Consider the following 22,334-nt stretch of genomic DNA (forward strand, 5'->3'; position numbering starts at 1 on the left):
AAGGAATCCATTATGATGAAAACCAAATATATGGAACTATAAAGTTATTTATATATATATATGTGTGTGTGTGTGTATGTGTATATATATATATATATGTGTGTGTGTGTGTATGTATATATATATATATATATATATGTGTGTGTATGTATATATATATATATATATGTGTGTGTGTGTATATATATATATATGTGTGTGTGTATATATATATATATATATATATATATATATATATATATATATATATATATACAGGGGCGGAGCTAGGGGTGGGCTAAGGGGGCTGGAGCCCCGAATGTTTTTCCAAAAGCCCCGAATCTTTCAGGTTTGACGTTTCCTTACAGTGCTGTCAAAATATAATTTTTCTATACATATCTCTAGTAAAATATGTTAAACAGTTTAATACCGCTTTTCTGCAGTAGGCCGCCTATCCATACCAATACCGACAGCGCTTTCTCTCTCTTCTCTCCGAGTTGTACACAGCCACGTCACCTGTCACTCACTCAGAGCAGCGGCAGGCCGACTCTCTTTCGGTCCGATTGGAGGGTTTTTGTTATGATGTGCTCAACTTTAGCACAATTGTCAGCCAAACATTCATTCAGTGTTTCCCACAGGTGACCCTGTGCCACCACTGTTTCATAATGAACCGAAAATTTAAAACATAGCCAAACATAAAAGGTCTCTAACGTTGTATTTTGCCAACGAACTAAAATCGAAACCGTGATATGGCTTTGTGCCTTTATAAAACAGCAAAAGACAGTGATTTAATTAAGTATAAAGACAGTCTGTTTGTGGTTTGTGTTTTAAAGGGAAGTCCGCACATTTGCTCAAGCGATTAGCTGGTGATCTGGTGTTAGTTTTCTCCAAAATAAAAGCTCAAGGGTTTATCTCTTGCAAGTGAAGAAATTAGGGCATAGGTATTGTAATTTCCCTATACTATAGTGTAAAGTAAAATATACTTATGAAATCATTTATTTTACAGTGCATTTGTTACAATATATAGATATTACTGTCATAGGAATAATTATATAAATCATTATTATATTATTGTATTATTATTTTATAATTGTTTGGCATCCTAAAACACCAGTGTTAGTGTAATGTAGACTGAGACTCTGTATCACAACTAAAAAGATGTTTGAGTCCTCTTTAATGTCGAGGTACAAGTCAATGATTTTTCTTTGTTCAATTTGCACACTGAACATGGGTCGACACTCCTAATTTTGAGCTCTCAAAGTGCACCAGATTGTTGCGTTTAACCTTACAATGTACAAAATTCTCTTCCAGGGGGCATGCCCCCGGACCCCCCCTACAGGAACAGAGGTCCACTCAACATAGTTTTGCAAAACTATGCAAAATTTACCATGTGAAACACTGATCATTTCATGAACTTTACTCCAACATACAACAAAGTTCCTTTCATGTCAGTAAAGCTGTTAATGCCAAATTAAAATGTCATAGGACAAAGTAGATTTGGGCTAAGCCCCAAATGTTTATAATGTCTGGCTCCGCCCCTATATATGTATGTATGTACACTACCAGTCAAAAGTTTGGAAACATTTCTATTTTTAATGTTTTTGAACGAAGTCTCTTATGCTCATTAAGGCTGCATTTATTTCATAATAAATACAGTAAAAACAATAATATTGTGAAATATTATTACAATTTAAAATTATGGTTTTCTATTTTAATATACTTTAAAATATAATTTATTTCTGTGATACCAAGCTGAATTTTCAGCATCATTACTCCAGTCTTCAGTGTCACATGATCCTTCAGAAATCATTCTGATATGCTGATTTGATACTAATGTTATTATCAATGTTGAATACAGTTATGTTGCTTAATATTTTTTTGGAAACTGTGATACTTTTTTCGGGAATCATTGATGAATAAAAGGTTAAAAAGAACAGCATTTATTCAAAATATAAATCTTTTCTAACAATATAAATCTTTACTATCACTTTTATCAATTTAACACATTCGTGCTGAATAAAAGTATTAATTTCTTTCAAAAAAAAAAAGAAAGAAAAAAAATGACTGACCCCAAATTTTTGAACGGTATTGTATATTTCTATTTTAAATAAATGCTGATATTTTTTAACTTTTTATTCATCAAAGAATCCTGAAAAAGTATCACAGGTTATAAAATAATATTAAGCAGCACAACTGTTTCCAACATTGATAATAAATCAGCATATTACAATGATTTCTGAAGGATCATGTGACACTGAAGACTGGAGTAATGATGCTGAAAATTCAGCTTGGCATCACAGAAATAAATTATATTTTAAAGAATATTAAAATATAAAACCATAATTTTAAATTGTAATAATATTTCACAATATTATTGTTTTTTCTGTATTTATTATGAAATAAATGCAGCCTTAATGAGCATTAGAGACTTTGTTCATAAACATTAAAAATAGTAATGTTTCCAAACTTTTGACTGGTAGTGTATGTATATATGTATGTTTGAAAGAAGTCTCTTATGCTCACCGAAGCTGCATTTATTTGATCGAAAATACAGTAAAACAGTAATATTGTGAAATATTATTTAAATTTTAAATAACTGTTTTCTATTTTAATACATTTTAAAATGAAATTTATTCCTGAGATGGCAAATCTAAATTTGCAGCACCCATTGCTCCAGTCTTCAGTGTCACATGATAATTCAGAAATCAGTATGCTTATTTAGTGCTCGAGACATTTTATTATTATTATCAATGTTTAAAACAGTTGTACTGCTTATACATAGTGGTAACTGATACATTTTTACCATTTTTCATTTACTAAGGAATAGAAAGTTCCATTTTGTTTTGAAATTGTAAACATTTGTAACATTATAAATGTCTTATCGTCACTAAACCTTTGAATGGTAGTGTATATATAATACAATATATATAGTATCAACCTTGTAAGAATCATATTTTATCCCTTTTAAAGTAATGAGCTACTCTATTAACACCTCAAGACATAATGTGTCTCATAGAAAGCTCATAAAGTACTTCATTATCAAACAGGAATTTTGAAATGTTTCATAGAATGACCCAGCTTTAAACAGATATTTTTTAGCACACCTTTATCTCACACACACTCATTTTTTTATTTTTTTATTTATTTCCCTTACGGAGATGTTACAGTGCAGCATCTGTCTGCAGTTTGTGTAATTCTCAGTCTTCCATTAAACGTTTCTGAATTTCATATTGGTAGTTTAACTAATGATCATGTATTTGAAGTGGGAAATATTTGTAACCCACACTGATCATTTCTCTGGGCCTTGTTCTTGTAAAGAATATTAAAGGCTGATTTTTGTTCTTATACTCTCTTCCTCAGTGGAGGATTTATTCTGGCATCTGCAGGACATATTTCATTCCGTTGGTACTTTCTTTTGTTCGAGGCTACAAGTGTCTAAAAATGAGTCTTGGTGTCCTTGGTAGACTGTGTAGTTTTTAAGCCCACTGTGTCTGAAATGTACTTTCTTAATACACGTTCCTGGTCCTACGAGTGTTTCTTTTCAAAAAAGTCTTTTGTCAATTTTTTTCTATCAATATTGAAAAATCTGAATTTCACTCTGAATTGCAGAAGTAAAATGGATTGCAAGCACCATTTTAAGCTATACAGTACTTACTGTATATTCACTGTCGCTGTTCATTTCTAGGCTGAGATGGTGACCATAGTGTCGCCCCTCTTCATGTGGGCGCAGTCACCAAAGGAACAGAGACCCGTTTGACATCCGCATCACACATGCCATCTTTCTAATATAGCCGCCACCCCTCCAGTCACTCATGCGCTCGCGCACACACACACGCACACAGGCAGGCATTTTGTTTATGTCTGCAGAGGCTGACCCCCTTTAAATTGCTGCTAATGTTTTAACTGGGAGAATTAGTCTTTCATCACGGATGGGAATGCAAATAAAATCGGTGAGGTGGCAGGCTGAAATTGGGGTCATACTCATTTGCAAAACTAAGCATCATCGCTCCTGCGCGGGGAAATTTATTCAAAGGAGGGAGGCCTCGCCTGATTATGGCACTTGTAATTATGGTTAGGAGTGATTCCGGCATCAGCAGTCCCTCCCTCATGGATTCGGGGAAAAAAAAGAGTGCGTCGGAAAAAATACACAGGATTTAATTATACACGAATTAAAATTGGTAATGAAATTGGGCATGAACAAACTACAAATAGCAGATGAAAAGGAAGGGACCTCCCTTGGGGGTGTTATTCTAGATAGTGGCTGATTAGTGAAATTTAAAATAAAAAAAGCAGGGGGTGGGTTTGCTGATGGTGGTGGGGGATAGGGCGCATCGTTTCTTATTTTTTTGCGCTCAAAGATGGAGTTTTTTTCAAACTCCCACTGTTATGATGGTGTGGCACCACATTGTCACTTCCCCTTGGTAGAATGTGCACTTAATTGGTTGTGTGTGTCTGTGAGATGGTGCGGGTGGGGGAACGGGTTCGAGATGGAGAGATACGCTCAGTCGACACATCCCCGTCTGAGCCGTACAATCTTTTGTGCTCATCATCACGTGCGCTCTTTTAATTAGAAAGCAGGTATAAGATTTATGCCATTATTAAAGGCTGTTTATATCAGGCCTCGCTATAATTGCATTTCCAGCAATGACAGCGACACGGTCGCGATTCTGCTTAAGATACCTACGGCGTAGAGTCGTGGCTTGAACGGGAAACTGACTACTTTTTTTTGCTCTGTCTTCTCTGTATTACCCAGAATGCTGTGCGCCATAACCTGAGTCTGCACAAGTGCTTTGTGCGGGTCGAGAACGTCAAGGGTGCTGTTTGGACCGTGGACGAAGTGGAATACCAAAAGAGGAGACCACCAAAGATGACCGGGTACGTAGACTCACCTTTAAAGGGAGTGTTCACACAACAGTGAAAATTCTGTTATTGTTTATCACTCTTGTGATGTTCAAAACTACTGCCACCTTTTATTCCATGAAATTTTAATGAATTCCCAGGAATATAATAAAAGTAAATGGGAACTGGTGTTGTCAAGCTCCAAAATTTTCAAAAAAGATTATAAAATGACCATAAAAGTGGTCTATACGACTCATGCACTATATTCCAAGTCTTCTGAATCTATAGGATACACTGTATATTATATATTAAATATAAAAATTAAATGATATTATTTCCAGTATTATGAGAGGCCTGTATATTTTATAACTTATAACCATATATTTCATTAAGTGATAGAATGTTAATATACTTCTACTTGAATGCTATCCATAAAACATAGTCAATACTCATTATAGACAGGTATAAACAAACAGAATACTAAAATAATGCAATATACATTAATAACTAAATAACATAAAATGTAACACAAAACACCCTAATATACAAAAAAAAATGTAATTAAAATTATTTATACAAAATATAATGTAATGTCATGCAGGGACTTCTGGTACAGTCCTTTTTTCACTGTAAAATATATGGTAATTTATAGTTTTACTTCAAAAAAAACATACATTTGTAGTAAAATTACATACTCATCTTTTATAGTGTAGTATTGTCACAAACAAAATTATATATAATCACTATATGATTTAATGAAATCAGATATGGCATCTTTAAGTAAGTCGAGTGACAGGTTTGACGTGATCAATGACATCATTGATATCACTGATTTCAAATAGTTGTGCCGCCACTCTTGGCTTGCTTAAAAACACCTGCTCAGAATTTCTGTAGCTTTACAGACTGAAATAGGAGCCTGTCCAAAGTCATACTAATCACAATAACCTGCGAAACACCTGGATTTAAAAAGCACTCTTTAAATGAAGACTATTTATTTAGTAGAAGTCCCAAAAACAGGCTTTATTCCTGTAGCTAAAGCGTAAGCTTGTAGGTCTGCTCTGTAAGTGGGGCTGTAATCGTTATTGGCATGTATGATTACCCTAATGGGCTTCCCATCATTACCCTATTACTGACTCTCTAGTCAAAAGCACAAAGGTCTCTTTTGTGCCTCGCCTGCTTGTGTTTGGCAGTGCATGCGTGTGTGTTTGTGCGCCTGTGTGTTTTTCCCGTCTGTGTCTACACTGTTTAGGGTACATTGTGAGCAGATGCACAGCAGAAAAGCGTGCCTGCTTGCATTTGTACAAACAGATGTTACACGCCGTCTCAAGCTCTGCCAGAGAGACGACGGCAAATTACCCAGCCGACGGCCTGCCCGCCAGATTTCAGTCCTGTAGCGCACAGACACAAAAGCGAACAAACAGTAGTGTGTGTGCAGGTTATGCTGTGTCAGAATGCATGTGTTACTCTATTGTTTAACTTTTCTATTTATCTTTTGTAAATAGAATAGTGCTTCAGCGTTTTTCATGGGTTTAGGAGCTTTTTTAACAGACTTTGGTCAGCTGTGTTTTGTCGTAATCCACACATGTACTTAATCGCCCTCTCTTTCTTCTTCTCCTTCTCATTCTCAGAAGTCCCACTCTTGTGAAGAATATGATTTCTGGGCTGGGATTTGGCTCCCTTAATGCCAGCTATCAGGTGAGTGTGTGTGCGCTTTCAGTACATCAAATCAACACCATTATACATTCATCCACATACATTGGTTGTTATTGCAAATGATGAGAAACTTCTTTAAAAACTTTTTAAAGATGTGTGATAAAAATGTATTTTATCTATTTACTTTGTTGTATGTTGTACGCTAAAATATTTAATCTGTTAAATATTGCTTTGGGTTGTGCAAAACTTGCTAGCAAGCCAGAGTTCCTTAAATGTGAGTGAGTGATTCATTCATTTGAGTTGGTTGTTTGATTTGGGCAAACTGGTTAAATCATTCTCAATGATTCATTAGCCAAAATTATCTGAATTGCAATGATTTTTTTTACGGAGCCCCGCACATCACATGCAGGAAAAAAATAGTAGGCTAAATCGTGCTCACGATTTATAAATCGAGGGAACGAAATAGTAAATCATGCGCACGATTTAGCAAATCGAGGGAACAAAATAGTAAATCGTGCTCACGATGTATAAATCGAGGTAACGAAATAGTAAATCTTGTGCACGATTTAGCAAATCGAGGGAACAAAATAGTAAATCATGCGCATGATTTAGCAAATCGAGGGAACGAAATAGTAAATCATGCACACGATTTAGCAAATCGAGGGAACGAAATAGTAAATCATGCTCACGATTTATAAATTGAGGGAACGAAATAGTAAATTGTGCGCACAATTTAACAAATCGAGGGAACAAAATAGTAAATCGTACTCACGATTTAGCAAATTGAGGAAACAAAATAGTAAATCGTGCTCACGATTTATAAATCGAGGGAATGAAATAGTAAATCATGCGCACGATTTAGCAAATCGAGGGAACGAAATAGTAAATCGAACTCACGATTTAGCAAATCGAGGGAACGAAATAGTAAATCGTGCTCACAATTTAGCAAATCAAGGGAACAAAATAGTAAATCGTGTGTACGATTTAGCAAATCGAGGGAACGAAATAGTAAATTGTGCGTACAATTTAGCACATCAAGGGAACGAAATAGTAAATCGTGCTCACGATTTAGCAAATCGAGGGAAGGGGAATAGTAAATCGTGCGCACGATTTAGCAAATCGAGGGAACGAAATAGTAAATCGTGCTCACAATTTATAAATCGAGGGAACGAAATAGTAAATCATGCACACGATTTAGCAAATCGAGGGAACGAAATAGTAAATCGTGCTCACGATTTATAAATCGAGGGAACGAAATAATAAATCATGCACACGATTTAGCAAATCGAGGGAACGAAATAGTAAATCATGCACACGATTTAGCAAATCGAGGGAACGAAATAGTAAATCGTGCTCACGATTTAGCAAATCGAGGGAAGGGAATAGTAAATCGTGCGTACGATTTAGCAAATCGAGGGAACGAAATAGTAAATTGTGCGTACAATTTAGCACATCAAGGGAACGAAATAGTAAATCGTGCTCACGATTTAGCAAATCGAGGGAAGGGGAATAGTAAATCGTGCGCACGATTTAGCAAATCGAGGGAACGAAATAGTAAATCGTGCGTACAATTTAGCAAATCAAGGGAACGAAATAGTAAATCGTGCTCACGATTTAGCAAATCGAGGGAAGGGAATAGTAAATCATGCGCACGATTTTTTAAAAAAAAAGTGGGAACGGAATAGTAAATTCTGCGCACGATTTGGCAAATCGAGGGAACGAAATAGTAAATCGTGCTCACAATTTATAAATCGAGGGAACGAAATAGTAAATCATGCACACGATTTAGCAAATTGAGGGAACGAAATAGTAAATCGTACTCACGATTTAGCAAATTGAGGGAACGAAATAGTAAATCGTGTGTACGATTTAGCAAATCGAGGGAACGAAATAGTAAATTGTGTGTACAATTTAGCACATCAAGGGAACGAAATAGTAAATCGTGCTCACAATTTAGCAAATCGAGGGAACGAAATAGTAAATCGTGCGCACGATTTAGCAAATCGAGGGAACGAAATAGTAAATCGTGCTCACGATTTATAAATCGAGGGAACGAAATAGTAAATCGTGCACACGATTTAGCAAATCGAGGGAACGAAATAGTAAATCGTGCACACGATTTAGCAAATCGAGGGAACAAAATAGTAAATCGTGCTCACGATTTATAAATCGAGGGAACGAAATAGTAAATCATGCACACGATTTAGCAAATCGAGGGAACGAAATAGTAAATCGTGCTCACGATTTATAAATCGAGGGAACGAAATAATAAATCATGCACACGATTTAGCAAATCGAGGGAACGAAATAGTAAATCATGCACACGATTTAGCAAATCGAGGGAACGAAATAGTAAATCGTGCTCACGATTTAGCAAATCGAGGGAAGGGAATAGTAAATCGTGCGTACGATTTAGCAAATCGAGGGAACGAAATAGTAAATTGTGCGTACAATTTAGCACATCAAGGGAACGAAATAGTAAATCGTGCTCACGATTTAGCAAATCGAGGGAAGGGGAATAGTAAATCGTGCGCACGATTTAGCAAATCGAGGGAACGAAATAGTAAATCGTGCGTACAATTTAGCAAATCAAGGGAACGAAATAGTAAATCGTGCTCACGATTTAGCAAATCGAGGGAAGGGAATAGTAAATCATGCGCACGATTTTTTTAAAAAAAAGTGGGAACGGAATAGTAAATTCTGCGCACGATTTGGCAAATCGAGGGAACAAATTTGGAAATCGTGCGCACGATTTACTTTTCTTTTTTTCTTTTTTTTTTTTCCCCTGCGTGTCATGTGTGGGGCTCCTTACCAACAACTGGAATGGACATGTAAAATCGTAAAACCTTTAAAAGTCTTAGTCGTTTCTGAATATGAATATACGTTTTTCTAGTTAGACTGTTCTCCCAACTTTTTGTTGATTGAAATATTGCACTTAAATGAACTGAAATCAAAGGATTTAAAAGAACGATTCTCTCACAAATCAGACAATCAAAAGTTCTACTTGTCAAACCAGTTCAGTGTTCGGTCTGAATGATTCATGAGCAAATCAGTCTGAATTTGTAATTGCATTGAAAATCTTTAAAGTCATGGAAATTTCTAAATATGAATATACATTTTTCTAGAGGTCTAAAATATTTAGTTCGCTAAGTATTGCCTTGGGTAATAGGAACTGATATGTGAGTGAATCGTTCTTTTCAACGAATTAGTCTAAAGGATTCATTAGTGAATCAGTCTGAATGAATTAAGTGATTTTATACAACTGGAAACATCTTGGAAAATGTATTCCTCAGAAAGTGTGGGAATCCTGAACGGATCAGGCCAGATGAAGCACACAAGGGCACTGATAACAATTTCCTTTTCTAATTAGCTGCTTCTCCCAAACCTCCTCCGTTCTCCTCCCTCCATCGCACACGCGCTCCCAGCCAGCCATATGTGATTTATAGCGTCAAATATTTGTCAATGAAGGTCACAGCATAAAATTAGTGTCTGTCCTAGAAAATCCATCTGAAACCTGCGGTGTCACCGCGACTCCTGTTCTGAGCTTTCAGAGCCTAGCTCTGTTTTTCGTGTGTTTGTGTGTGTGTTTTTCCCAAGAACACTGTTTGACGAGACAGAGATGGATCTGGGAGGTTAGCCTTTGTGCTTGCGTCCTGGTCTGGGTGTGTGAGCGTGTGTGGCACTCTGTCAGGTCTGTGCCCATCCATCTCCTCACAGGACAAGCAGTGTCAGCGCCTGACAAACAAACAGCCCAGCTAATCACAGGCCAACACACACACAAACACACTTCCACCGCCCTGGCCCAGTTTGTCCCGCTCTGACCCCGCAGGCCATCTCTATGGAAATGGAACTGCTCATCCTGAAAAGGCCGCACATAAACTAGCCTTTAACAAAGGAGCAGACACACAGTGCGCACAACAACGCCCTTCCAGAGTGTGAGAGAACTGTGGCTCTCTGCTGTTTTTGATTTATAATTCCTCGAGTGTGTTTTGTGTTCAATCTCACCTAAAATCGACCTTTTAAAAGTGACTCAGCCTGGTCATCTTCTCATTAAACAGGCGTTAAACATGTTTACCTATTAGATCTGTCTGTTTTTGCCACTTTCTTAAAAAATTGTAGGTGGCTCCCTGTTAATTATAGTTTAAAGGGAAAAAAAATAGCCCTTATTTGGTTCACATCAGCTAAACCTTGTGTGACCCTGATAATCTTTCTCGCCACCACCCAGTCTCCACAGAATCAGAATGAATTTCCCTCAAACTCTCTTTCATTTCTCCCCCTCTCTCTTTCTCTCGGTGGCATATTTTGGGCAGTCACGACAGTTTGAATTGGCATGAGCACTACAACATTTTTAAGTTCAGAAATGACTGTAGGGAGACGAAGGAAACCAACCAGAACCGTTTTCCGTTCCACCTTTCCTTATGCATTAAAATATCCATATGCATAGTTGTTTATGTAGATTTGTGTGCAGTAATATGAATTTAACATTTACTTACATTGATTTTTACTTCTACCATTACTTCTGACTTGGAACTTGTGTGAAGGGTTTTTTTGTTGTTGTTTGTTTTTAAGCAGTTTATAGACCTTTTATACCTTCAAAATCAGTCAGAGTAAACAGTGGAGTTAACAGAAAATCTGGGATTTTTTTCTTTCTTGTAAATGTAAATAAAAATAACATTAAAATATTATAAAATAATCATAAATATAAATAATACTATAAAATAATATTAAATATAAATAATATATAACAAATACAAAGATAATGTAATGAATGCGATTATGTAAAATGAAGATATTTAAGATTATTTTAGTAATAAGTATTATTAATTATTTTATCACTCAAATTGTTATGCTGATAATATAATTTGTAATGGAAAAAAAAAATGTAAAAATTATATTTGACAAAAATACTTCTGTAAAATATTAAATTTTAAACCATAATGAGAAGTAGAAGCATTTTCAGTAGTGTTTTCAGACTTTTGGATCCCACTGTAAGTGTCACCATCTCATCTTCTTTTACTGTTTTACTTAATTTTTTTTATTTATTATGTTTAAGCAAAAAGTTATTATTATTGAAGTATTACCAAATACTATAATATGCTATAACGTATCTCATGTCCTAAAGAGTTTTAGAGGTGTTTTCACTTGAGCAGCACTGAGCATGAGTTGGTGTGTTTCAATCGGGTCCGTTGTATGGAGGCGAGGAGACCCCTAGTGGTCACACAAACTAATCTGTTCCACCACTACTGCCAGATTTCTCTCAAAATACACAGATTGCATCGGTCCAGTCAGCACATTTTTTAAGACCAGTGAAGACGTTTAATAGTTAATAGGAATTTAAAATAAGTAAAATAAATTTCATCCTCTCAGGATGCTAATTGTGAAAGTCCCATTGTCTGTGTAGGACTGAGTACACCTTGCAGTCATCTTTCTCAGTATATTCACTATAATGACCTTTCAGACCTGCAACACCATCAATGCCTTATGATTTTAGAGCAACATATCCATCATCATAACTCTCTTAACTTTCCATAATGACTTAATTCTTAAATATTGTGTGTGCAGGCTGCACTTGCAGAGAGCAGTCTTGGTCTTCTGAACAGCCCCACCCTGATGAACAACAGCACAGGTGCGAGCCTCAACATGCTGCACGTCGGCCACGATGATGTCAGCAGCACTGTTGAACAAGTCAACAGTAACGGCAGCTGCAGCCCTGGCCTCTCTCCGCAGCAGTATGGGTAAGACTGGTCAACTCACAGCCAGCTGATTGCTAGTGCATTGATAGTGTACGTCTTAATTCATTACTGAATAAAGCAATAACCTAAAGTTAAAGAGTGTTTTTAGTTTTTATGAAACAACAGCAACGAAAAAATAATGAAACCAATTTTTAATACACAACCAAGTTTATATATATCTATATATCTATATATATAATATATATATATATATATATATATATATTCATTAATGAAATCTGAATTATACTACAAATTATAAAATATTAATTAAGGGTGTACTCACACTAGGCGCTCTGAACCATGCCCGAGCGCCACCCCCAAAGCCCGGTTCGTTTGACTAATGTGATCGCTCCAAACCATGCCCAAGCGCAGTTCATTTAGCCGGCCCTGGCCCGCTTGGCAGAGGTTGGCCAGAGCGCGGTTCGGTTGGGCTCGAGCGCGGTTCACATGCAGTGTGAGCGCTAACCGTGCCAGAGCACGGAACAGATACTACTTTTGTGTGTACTACTGTCATCATTACGACGGCAAACATCTTTATTACTACTCTGATAGTACACTTATCAATTCATGTAATTAATTAGAGTGTATTTGGGTTTATAAAGGGTCTGCTTCTCACCTTTGATGAACAGAAATTGTAGTTTGCAAGTAAAGCTGCAAATTCCTCCATTAACGTCAGCTGCCTTTGTAATCCTCTGATACGTGCAAGAGAAAATCGTTGCACGGCATAAATGATAATATATATTAGACAGTATCTTAGCGAAAGTGCGTTTCTTCCTGTTTTCTTCCATTCAAAAAGTTGCATCGTATATGACGTAAGCGTGCTCCGGCCTGGAACGTTAAGTGCAAGAGTGAGTGCAGGCCAGCGGGGGTATGGGGAGGGGGGACAATCGTGCTCGGGCTCGGTTCAAGGCAACCGTGCCTAGTGTGAGTACACCCTAAATTTAAAAATATCTAAATTTCTTTTTAAAGTATTTTTTCTATATTTGAAAGCAATAAAAAAAATTAATTGTTTAAAAAGTGTTGCATATTTAAAGTTTTATCTCTCTTTTGATTTATCCTGCTTCTATAATCTTATATAAATCTATAATCTTATAAAGACTGACGTATTGTGTGTTATTCCTGTTTCAGACACCAAGTCCATGTGAAAGAAGAGCCAGCTGAGATGGAGGAGGACAGCAGACCCGTGTCCCTCATGGCATCTGTCACTCAAAACCTGAGCATGCCTGGTGACGAGCGTGACATGGAGGAGGAGCTTCCCACGGAGGAGCTGGAGTAAGAGGAAGGGTTGATAGAGGCGGAGCTCACCAGCCCGACCACTCCCTCATATTCAAGATGTTCAAGATCAAGTGAGAAAACAAAGATACAAAACCAACTACAACTTCAAAAACCAAAACAGGGTTAGACCTCATCTGTTCACAATGCAAAAATACGCAACATGTTCCCTTCCCACCCCCTTCGAGTTTTTTGTTTCCTCAATCAGTACCCTCGAAAAGGCCCTCTGAGTACGTTTATGTCCTCCTGTGTCTGATAGAAGTACGGACCAGCGTATCTAAAGCTACTGAGGGAAACCTGACGTCAGTATACACGCTTAGTCATTTTTTTTCCCGCAGAAGTCACTTGAGATTTCTCTATTTTAAGTCTTTTTAGCTTTAATTTTTCTGTTCTTTGGGCCTGAGAACACTGCTTTTCTATGGGATAAATACACAGTGGTGATTTACCTCAGACAGATGTTCACATGCCTGAAAAGAGAGGAAAAAGATGACAAACACACATCTTTCAACCGGATTTTTGTACTCATTCAAAGGGGATGCTGTAAGACTCAGTAACTTTGCGGTCACACAGATAAGTTCACCACTCTCGACAAAGGCAAAGACTGAAACAAAATGAGCTGAAAGACTGGCAACGGCGTCCCTGGCCAATTCCTTTTTTTTTTTCGTCTCCCTTACATGACTGGACTGGAGAAACAGGGGACACGTTCTGTCTCGAGGCAGCGTTAGCCTCGGGTTAGACGGCGGATGCTTGTGCTGTCCTTATCTTTATCTGATGGTATCCACAAGAATCTGCAAGAACGTGCTTTTCCCCATCGCTCTTTGTCAGACTAAACATAGAAAATGTTGCTACCCCCAAAAAAGGCATATTTCAGGAAAAGGAACTTTTTTGCTGTTGTTCTCCTGTGGTGCTGTTATGACAGCCAGACTGACATGAGGCGTGTGGAGGACCGGCTCAGAGACTTTATTGACTGTATTGTTGATTATAATATGTGTGCAGTAGCTTTCGATTTCGTTTTACTTTCATAGTCATTTATTTCTAAAGGATCAACATTTTTCATTGTGATGTAATTCAGCTATTATATGTCTTCTGTTAATGATTGTTTTGTTTTGTTTTTTTAAATTCTCTCATCATTCCAAAAAGGGGTTACGTTTGGGAGAGAAGTTCCAAAATTCTACAAACTCCACCCCCCAAAAAATAGTCCAAAATGTAACCTAGCGTTAGATCACAAGTAAATGAGGATAGCACTTAGCGTTAAGTGAAAACTACCGAAACAGATGAAATCTAACGTTAAATACCAACAAAACCACTCGAACTGAAACTAAAGAGGTGGAATACGCATCGCAGGGCTCCCTGTACGATCCTGAAAAACTTTACAGGCACTCATATCTCTCTTTTTTTCACAAATTTGCTTCATTTATTTGTTTATTTCGAAAATTTTCAGATCTTATTTTCCCAGATTTGCAGCATTTCCTTAGTTCGTTTCAGAATTTTCTGTAGTAGCCAGTTGATATCAGCTGCGATACAAAATATTGCTTTAACGTAAAAGATAACACGGTCACGGAATACCTCAGACCACAGTGTTTGCCCCCTCTCGCTGTTATTACAAAGGGGATTTGTACTGTGGCTAACCAACATAGTGACTCTTTCATTGTCAGTTGAAAGTTCTATAGTTACTAGATATATAAAAGTTATTTGCAATTCACTGTGTGAGTAGAAAGTGTCTGATTAGCATGTGAGATTTTGCTTTCACTGAACTATAAAAAACTTTTCTCAGTAGTGCCATGCCAAATTTCGAGTTTTAATTTAATATATGTTGCTTTTTTTTTTAGTTTTTTCCCCATTTTACTTTTGTTACAGGTAACCAAAGAGATATTTAGTAAACCAAAAAAACTCTTTTTTTTTTTTTTTATTTATCATTTCTTCTTCCTAAAGAACTGGCCAAAAGAACACAAACACGTCATTTTGAATATTTAATTTTTCCAGTTAAATGATTAGTTTTTTTGACTTACACTACAGAGCATTCCAAAAACCAAAGTGTAAAATGCAAATGCTTTTTTTTTTTTTTTTTTTTAAAAAGGACAGAACTGTTTTAATATAAGTTAACCTAATGAGTTCTTAACACTACATATGTTTAAAGGCCAAAAAACAAACCGCAAAGGAAACAAAAAGCAAAAAAAGCAGTATTAACAAGCCTCTTGCAGTTCCTTAGTTAATGTACAAAGCACTTACCGATCTGAGAAAGGAAGCTCTCTACCCCATCTTGTGCTCAGGCGATTACAGTGTTGAGAATGCAGTCTTATGATTGCGAAGGACTTTACATGCAAAAGGCACTTGAAATAACAGTTGATGTACTTTGTGACACTAGAAGCCAGCAGCAATTACTCAGCATTATGGTTTACTTCAATTACCAGTATTTCACAATAAAACCCAGTTCAACGAATACCAAAAAACGCAGGCAAGCACTTGCTTGTTGTGCTTAACCCTGCCTGTTGAACAGTATTATTTACCACACTAATAAGGGATGGCTGATAGGGACTCAGATCGTTTCAAACACAACAGGAATCATTTTAAGGACTGTTCAAGTAATTATTTTCCACTTTTTTTATGTTGGAGGATCTTTCTGACGTACCTGGTCACACGAGACCTGTGTATTCATTTCATACACACCTTCGAAACACCTTCAAAGAAATAAAACCAAAAATAATGCTACCTCCTTTTGAAAACGATTCACAAAATAGATAGGCCAATGAAAGTCACCTATAGTCATTCAAAAGGTGTAAATCCCTTCTAGTTTTTCATTCATACACGAAATAAAAAAAGTCGGAAAAACCAAAATATGATTATTGTTGCATAGCTGTGAACGGAGCTTGTCGATTCCTCTCGATTCCAAATTCATTAGCATGAATGGAAACAAATAAACGAGACACAACGGGGAAAAAAATACGACTACCTCTCCATCCCCTCCTGGAAAAAAAAAAAAAAAAAAAATGCTGAGTCCTGTTAAGTATGAAGCATTAAGTGGTCAACATATTTAAAAGGGTCTACTCCAAATCACATATTCCCCACTTTAAGTGATCTATTAGCATAGTGTCTATGTACAGGTCCTCTGTGCGGAGGCTTAATTGTGTGTTCTAATTCCGCATGCATAATGAGAGGCCAGGCCAATGAGAGCCATCGAGCTGGCCGGTCATTAGAGCGTACTCAATGGGCCAGTCAGTTGGGTGTCAGAAATGATGATAGGCAGAATGCATTAACGCAGGCCACTCTCGCACGGACCCCGCTTCCCAATTAATGCAAAGTGTAGCTTCGTGACGGCTGTGGAAAAAATAGCACACACACACACCATCCCAGAGAGATCATCACGCTCCTAGTAAAACAGGCCTTTATTTTTACCGCACAACGAAACCAAAATATCCAAAGACAACCATTGAGCTTGTGCTACAAGAACTGAGGATTGCGAAGGAATTGAAAAACTCTCACAAATGAATTGCTGCATTCACGAAATGGACTACAATTGTGCTTTAAGGTACATGTGTGTAAACAAAGCTGTTTTGTAAGATGTGGACTGAAACACATCAGTGGTGATCGCCATGACTCCTTCGTTACTTTTACGCGCGTTGTAATGATGTATTATTGTATATTATCGTTCGGCTTAGCTCTCAAGGGCATTCCCTCTTTTTCGTGTTTCATTTACTTGTTTTCTTTTCGCTTTTATTTTTCCGCACCTGTTTTTTATTTTTTTTTTATTTTTTTTAGCTATTGTAAAGTTTTGAGCTCAGAATTCCTATACTGTATTGCTTATGCTAAAGTGTATGTATTTATCATATTATGTGCTGCAGGTATCATGGTTAAATTTTGTTTTCCTTTCCCCCCCCCCAGTTTTTTCTGTCATAAAACGTCTGGGACGATGATTTTTTTTTTTTTTTTTTTTTTTTTTTAGTGTATTATCTCGAGAAAAAAGACAGATTAAGAGTTAGATAAGTGGTTTAGGTAACACACCTGTTTGTATATTTATCTTAGCTAGGTCTATTTTGATACTTTTTGTCTCTGTAGTGCATTTATGCATTTTTAAGGAAAAAAGAGAGAAAACAAACTAAAAAGTTGAACTCATTGTGTAATGATACCTCAGAAGGACTTTTCTCAAAAGACAGGACCAAAACTTCAGAAAAACAGTGAAAGAGAAAAAAAAAAAAAAAACATTGAAGAAAAAATGTGTAGCCCTCTCTTGCTTATAAGAAAGAGCAACTTTAAGGTGTTTTTTTTTTTATTATTGGTTCTTAAGGTGCCAATATATGTACAGACTCCCTTTAAAGTCAACTCATATTTACCATGAGCACTCAAAGCTGTCTCTCATAAGGCAATAGCGCTCCAGATTTGTACAGAAAGTCTCTGAGAAAGTGCACGGATTGGCTCTCTTCAGCATAACTGGGTGATTTATGTCGATTGAGAGCGTCTTCCTTATATTGTCAGACTTTTCTGCACTGTCATGGCACTAAAATGGGACCATGAAGTCCTGCAGGCTATTTTCGACCACTGTTTGCCATTCGCTGTGAACTTGGTGTGGCTTTTCCACAGTAGCATACCAAATAAGATTGTGAAAAGGCTTTTAGAAATGCAGTTCATCTTCAGTGACCACCAAAGGGATTGTGGATAGACGTTTGTATTCCAAATCGATCAAGTCTGCCACAACTGTAACCAAACAAATGTGTGACGAAGGTGAAAGCGGTATTTTACATTTCATGGTTATCCACCCAACAACCCAGAGCTCCATTGCCTGGTTATGAATAGCTTTGAGCTGCCGCTCTCTAAGTAAAGGACCCCTGCAGGGGAAGCTTTTGCCTGATGGTATTAACTTCTTCGGCCAATCAAATGGAACTACCACTTCGACTCTCCTCTCATTGTATTTTTATGAATGTGTGTACATTTTCAGCAGTGACTTCTATGTACTTTAGTTTCATTTTAACTTGTTTACTTCTCTTTATTTTTTTTTTACATTTGTTTTGCTTTTTCAGATGAGACTTGGGGGAAGAATAGGTGGTGGCTTTTGAAATGGTATAGAAAATTTTAAAAAAGGCAACTAGCCATCCACCTTTGTCATTCTAACCCCCGGTGACCATGTTTATGCCAGTCACTGCCGTTTTTCTTCATGCTGTATAAAAAACACATATATCTGTGTATTTGTAACCTGAATCTTCTTGTGTCTGTTCATGCAGACAATAAAAAACTGTACAGTAGGTCTAGTTGCATGTAATCTGTACTAATTATTGACAATGGCATTATAAAATGCAATAAAAATACTTATTACACTGTCTAAGGCTGTGCATTGTAAGTTCTTTTCTTCATTTTTATTAACACTTTAATTCAAATTAACATATTAATGTGTTTTTTAAATAATACTCTGATTCATGAATTAAGTCACAAAGGAATTTTTGTTTTCTTAGTCACTCATTTATTTCCACTCACTCATTTTTTATTTCCTTTTTGTACTGTATCTATAATGCATATCCCTATTGCTATATTTGTTTACAACATAAATGCACTGACGTTCACATTATTATTAGATATTTCATCCAAAAATGAAAATTCTGTCATCATTTACTCACCCTCAAGTTGTTCCAAACCTGTATGAAATTCTTCTGCTGAACACAAAAGAAGATATTTTGAAGAATATGGGTAACCAAACAGTTGATGGGCCCCATTGACTTCTATAGTATAGAAAAAAATTACTATGGAAGTCAATGGGGCCCATTAACTGTTTGGTTACCGACATATCAAAATATCTTCTTTTTGTGTTCAGCAGAAGAAAGAAATTCATACAGGTTTGGAACAACTTGAGGGCGAGTAAATCCTTCTTTTTTCATTTTAAATAGTCTATAAAAAGACCTAAAGGAAATTCCCACTGAAGTATCCAATGGTCACACTGTAGATTAGGGTCCAATTCTCACTATTAACTATTAACTATGGCTTTTGCCTCAATAAACTCCTAATTACTGCTTATTAATATTCAGTAAGGTAGCTGTTAAGTTTAGGTATTGGTACGATTAAGGGATGTAGAATATGGTCATGCAGAATAAGGCATTGATATGTGCTTTATAAGAACTAATAAACAGCCAATATACTAGTAATACTGTATACATGCTAATAAGCAACTAGTTAATAGTGAGAATTGGACCCTAAACTAAAGTGTTACCGAACAAATACTATTTCATTATGCTCAGTACAGTAGACTGTACATAATTTTCATTTGTGGTAAGTAAATTGCAACAAAAATGAATACAAATAAAATGAATAAAAGTGTTCATTAATCTACTAAAAATATCTAGAGGTATTCTGAAGGTACAGCCATTTTGAATTTATCGTATAAATGTTAGAAATAAAAAACGCAATGACATATAAATACAGCCCAAATTCTGGAAATGTTGGGATGTTTTTTTTTTTAAATTTGAATAAAATGAAAACTAAAAGACTTTCAAGTCACATGAGCCAATATTTTATTCACAATAGAACATATATAACATAACAAATGTTTAAACTGAGAAATTTTTACAATTTTATGCACAAAATGAGCTCATTTCAAATTTGATGCCTGCTACAGGTCTCAAAATAGTTGGGACGGGGGCATGTTTACTATGGATGCTACACCATGGTAAACATGGTATAGCATGTTCTCCTCTTCTATTCAAAACAGTTTGAAGACATCTGGGCATTGCGGTTATGAGTTTCTGGAGTTTTGGCATTAAAATTTGGTCCCATTCTTGCCTGATATAGGTTTCCACCTGCTGAAGAGTTTGTGGTTGTCTTTGATGTGTTTTTCTCTATAGGTGAAAGATCTGGACTGCAGGTAGGCCAATTCAGCACCTGGACTCTTCTACAATGAAGCCATGCTGTTGTAATAGCTGCAGTATATGGTTTTGCATTGTCCTGCTGAAATACACAAGGCTTTCCCCAAAATAGACGTCGTCTGGAGGGGAACATATGTTGCTCTAAAACCTTTAAATACCTTTCAGCATTCATAGTGCCTTCCAAAACATGCAAGCTGCCCATACCGTATGCACTTATGCACCCCCATACCATCAGAGATGCTGGCTTTTGAACTGAACGCTGATAACACGCTGGAAGGTCTCCCTCCTCTTTAGCCCGGAGGACACGGCGTCCATGATTTCCAACAAGAATGTCAAATTTGGACTCGTCTGACCATAGAACACTTTTCCACTTTGAAACAGTCCATTTTAAATGAGCCTGACGGCGCTTCTGGACCATGTTCACATATGGCTTCCTTTTTGCATGATAGAGCTTTAGTTGGCATCTGCAGATGGCATGGCGGATTGTATTTACTGACAGTGGTTTCTGGAAGTATTCCTGGGCCCATTTAGTAATGTCATTGACACAATCATGCTGATGAGTGATGCAGTGTCGTCTAAGGGCCCGAAGACCACGGGCATCCAATAAAGGTCTTCGGCCTTTTCCCTTACGCTCAGAGATTTCTCCAGTTTCTCTGAATCTTTTGATGATGTTATGCACTGTAGATGATGAGATTCACAAAGCCTTTGCAATTTGACATTAAGGAACATTTGTTTTTAAAGTATTCCACAGTCTTTTTACACACTCTTTCACAGCTCTGCCCATCTTTACTTCTGAGAGACTCTGCCTCTCTAAGACATCCCTTTTATAGCTAATCATATTACAGACCTGATATCAATTAACTTAATTAGTTGCTAGATGTTCTCCCAGCTGAATCTTTTCAAAATTTCTTGCATTTTCAGCCATTTGTTGCCCCTGTGCCAACTATTTTGATATCGTTAGCAGGCATCAAATTTGAAATGAGCTCATTTAGTGGATAAAAGTGTAAAATTTCTCAGTTTAAACGTTCATGTTATCTATGTTCTATTGTGAATAAAATATTGGCTCATAATTTGAAAGTCTTTTAGTTTTCATTTTATTCAAATTTAAAAAAAAATGTCCCAACATTTCCGGAATTCGGGTTGTAGGACTGCCATAAAAATTATGGGAAAGGGTCAAAGGTGATGTCCCATGGTGGTTTAGATGTACATCATCATACACTAAATAGTTCAAAATGTCTTTTTCTCATCATGCATCAGAGAGTTAACATCTAATTCACTTTAAAACATGCAAACATCCTTGCCAGCATTTGACAGTTTGCAATAAGACAAGAGGTTGTGTGGCTCTGCTGGAGCTTGTGCGTGTGGTGTTTCTCTCTAACACACACACACAACAAAAAGTAGTCCATTGTGTGAGGTGTAGAAAATGTGCTCTCAATTAAGAGCAAGCCAGGGAGGTGGCTTCCCCTAAATCATGCAAAATGCATGTGACACTTAGGCACACTGACTTTGGTGTAAAGTGGTTGATTGAACCAGAAAGCAGGGGCCTCAACTTCAAGGAAGTGGGGTGTCTACAGAGCACTTGCCTTTCCAACTAACTTAGGAAGGGGAACATCATAGCCCCAGTCCATTTGATGATATTTTTTGGGCTGGGGGACAAGATAAATGGGACACAGGAGTAGAAAACTACAGTGGTTATAGTCTATTGTATGTGCTCCATCTACGCTATGTTGAGTAATAGGCTAATATTTGCAGTTACCTCTTTGTGTAATAGCATCCAGCTAATCACTCGGTTATATAATTTATTGCTCATATTTAATCTGAGCACAAACCCTCTCTCACTTACTTTAAATTCTGTTGAGTAAGCTGTAGACTGACTGCTAGCAGATGAATACAGTATTAGATAAAATCATAGATTTGTGAGACATCAATCACATGACAATAATGCATCTTTTCTGCATTGCTCTGTATTTTAAAAGTGATACTAAATCTTATCAGTTGATCTTATCAATAAAAT

General features: G+C 36.6%; 1 protein-coding gene across 3 annotated transcripts in view; it reads left to right on the forward strand.

Annotated features, from left to right (window-relative positions):
• foxp4 (forkhead box P4) overlaps positions 1–18,792 on the forward strand; it is a 147,057-nt gene extending 128,265 nt beyond the window's left edge. For all 3 annotated transcript variants that reach the window (XM_051912426.1, XM_051912423.1, XM_051912424.1), the window contains 4 exons: positions 4,733–4,854; positions 6,447–6,513; positions 12,034–12,206; positions 13,335–18,792. In XM_051912426.1, coding sequence (XP_051768386.1) covers positions 4,733–4,854; positions 6,447–6,513; positions 12,034–12,206; positions 13,335–13,482 — 510 coding nt within the window. In that variant the 3' untranslated portion in view covers positions 13,483–18,792. The remainder of the gene's footprint in view (positions 1–4,732; positions 4,855–6,446; positions 6,514–12,033; positions 12,207–13,334) is intronic.
• Positions 18,793–22,334: the final 3,542 nt, after the last annotated feature.

This window comes from Ctenopharyngodon idella, chromosome 11 (genome assembly GCF_019924925.1).
Source record: "Ctenopharyngodon idella isolate HZGC_01 chromosome 11, HZGC01, whole genome shotgun sequence".
Taxonomy (NCBI): domain Eukaryota; kingdom Metazoa; phylum Chordata; class Actinopteri; order Cypriniformes; family Xenocyprididae; genus Ctenopharyngodon; species Ctenopharyngodon idella.